The sequence below is a fragment of the Musa acuminata genome, chromosome BXJ3-8 (genome assembly GCF_036884655.1).
Source record: "Musa acuminata AAA Group cultivar baxijiao chromosome BXJ3-8, Cavendish_Baxijiao_AAA, whole genome shotgun sequence".
Taxonomy (NCBI): domain Eukaryota; kingdom Viridiplantae; phylum Streptophyta; class Magnoliopsida; order Zingiberales; family Musaceae; genus Musa; species Musa acuminata.
In genome coordinates, this window is record NC_088356.1 from 6,797,368 (window position 1) to 6,799,266 (window position 1,899).

The 1,899-nt window shown below is 42.1% G+C and overlaps 1 protein-coding gene across 1 annotated transcript; it reads left to right on the forward strand.

The window, feature by feature from the left end:
* The first annotated feature begins 422 nt into the window (after window positions 1-422).
* LOC103993409 (probable calcium-binding protein CML36) lies at window positions 423-1,257 on the forward strand. Its single transcript, XM_009413468.3, has one exon. It carries the CDS (start codon window positions 518-520, stop codon window positions 1,124-1,126), a length of 609 nt encoding a protein of 202 aa, XP_009411743.2. The 5' UTR covers window positions 423-517; the 3' UTR covers window positions 1,127-1,257.
* Window positions 1,258-1,899: the final 642 nt, after the last annotated feature.

Consider the following 1,899-nt stretch of genomic DNA (forward strand, 5'->3'; position numbering starts at 1 on the left):
AAACAAATCATTCATCTTGCAGTAAATGACGTCTCTTACCAGCAAACATAGAAATAATTGTGTAACCACCGATCCTATTAGTAAAGAACTTAATACACGTCTCATCATCAGTCTCCTTCACAAGCAAGCCTGGATATGATTAGGTAACAGCCCATCTCAAAAGCTCAAACCCCATTATAAAAGCTTAAGTTATTATTAAAGGGTCTAATATATGTTTAATTAAATTCAGTAACTTAAATCTTATTAAGACTTTGTTTTATGGCCTCTGTACACTTTGTCCTCGTCATGTCCTCTCCTCGCATGCGATTAATGCTGGGCCCCACGTCCATAAAAGAAAGAAAAATAACTTTGCAGGAAACTTCGCGGAAGCTACTCGCTTCCCGCCGGCTTTCTCCTTTCTCATCCCGCTCGCTATTAATCCCTCCCTCTCAATCCCCCTCAGCCCATCATCCGATTCCCCTCGGCTTCTATCCTCAGCTCTGCCTTCCTATCCCGTAAGGTGGGGAGGGGAGAAAGCATGAAGCTGAGCGTGGCCTCCTTCTTCGGCTCTAACTCCAAGAAGGCCGACAAGAAGAAGTCCAAGAACCGCCGCGACAGCTCCTTCGGAAACAACGCCTCCACCTCCTCCTCGTCCGACGAGTCCTCCACCTCCTCGTCCCTCCTCCACGCCTCCCCAAGATCCGTCCTCCCCTTCTCCGTCCACGACCTCTTCGGCGTCCTCGACCGCGACGGCGACGGGAAGATCGTGGCCCGAGAGCTCGAGGCCGTTCTGCGGCGGCTCGGCCCCGATCCGCTCACGGCGGAGGAGGCCGCGTCGGTCGCCGCGGAGGTCGGCCTCGCCGGCGACGGGTGCATAACCGTGGAGGAGCTGGAGGCCCTTGGGGCCAAGCTGCAGCTTCCGGCGGCCGCGGAGGCGGAGGCGGAGCTGCGCGAGGCCTTCGCGGTGTTCGACGCGGACGGGGACGGGAAAATCTCGGCCGAGGAGTTGCTGGGCGTGTTCGTGACGCTTGGGGACGACGGGTGCACCTTGGAGGATTGCCGTTGCATGATCCAAGGGGTGGATACCGACGGCGATGGCTTCGTTTGCTTTGATGATTTCGCCCGGATGATGGACGGTCAGAGATGATGAATTGTGGTGGCGGTGATGATGACGGACCAGAATTTTTCTTCTCCTTTTTTTTTTTGTCAAAAATACCATCAACCAAATTGGACGATAAAATTTTCTTTGCTAATAATATTCTGGTATTTTTATAGCAATCGAATTAATTGAGATGAGAAAATGCCTCTCGGCTGTCATCCAACAAAGTTAATGATGCTGATGGCCATGATATATATATTTTTTTTAAAAAAAATTATGAATTATAAAATGAGATCTATCAATTATATAACAATTTATTAATAATTAATATAAATATCATGTATAATAATTTTTTAATCAATTTGATGGACTAGAACATATTTATGACGAAAGATAATAGAATATAATTATGACACTCATCTAATTAATTAAATTATTTTTTATTTATATAAATTAAATGTCTCCAATTCCCTTAATTAAAATTTTCTCTTTATCCCTGAACGAGAATTTTGTACCCACACCTCTAGTGTTTACTTTTCTAATAAATAAATAATTATTTTTTAAAAAATAATATCTTGATAATATTATTATCAAATTCAATGTAATTATTTTTATAAATGATTTATAAAATTGATGGATTAATTAACTTAACAAAATTGAAGGCATTTTATGATGTTCACACATGTATTTTTATTATAATATTTGTAATATTTTTATTTATAAAAAATATTTATTATTTTTATGAGATTTATAAGATTTGGCTCGAGATTTGGGTCGGATTCGATAACTGTGACACTCATCAAACACAAGAAATATTTGCA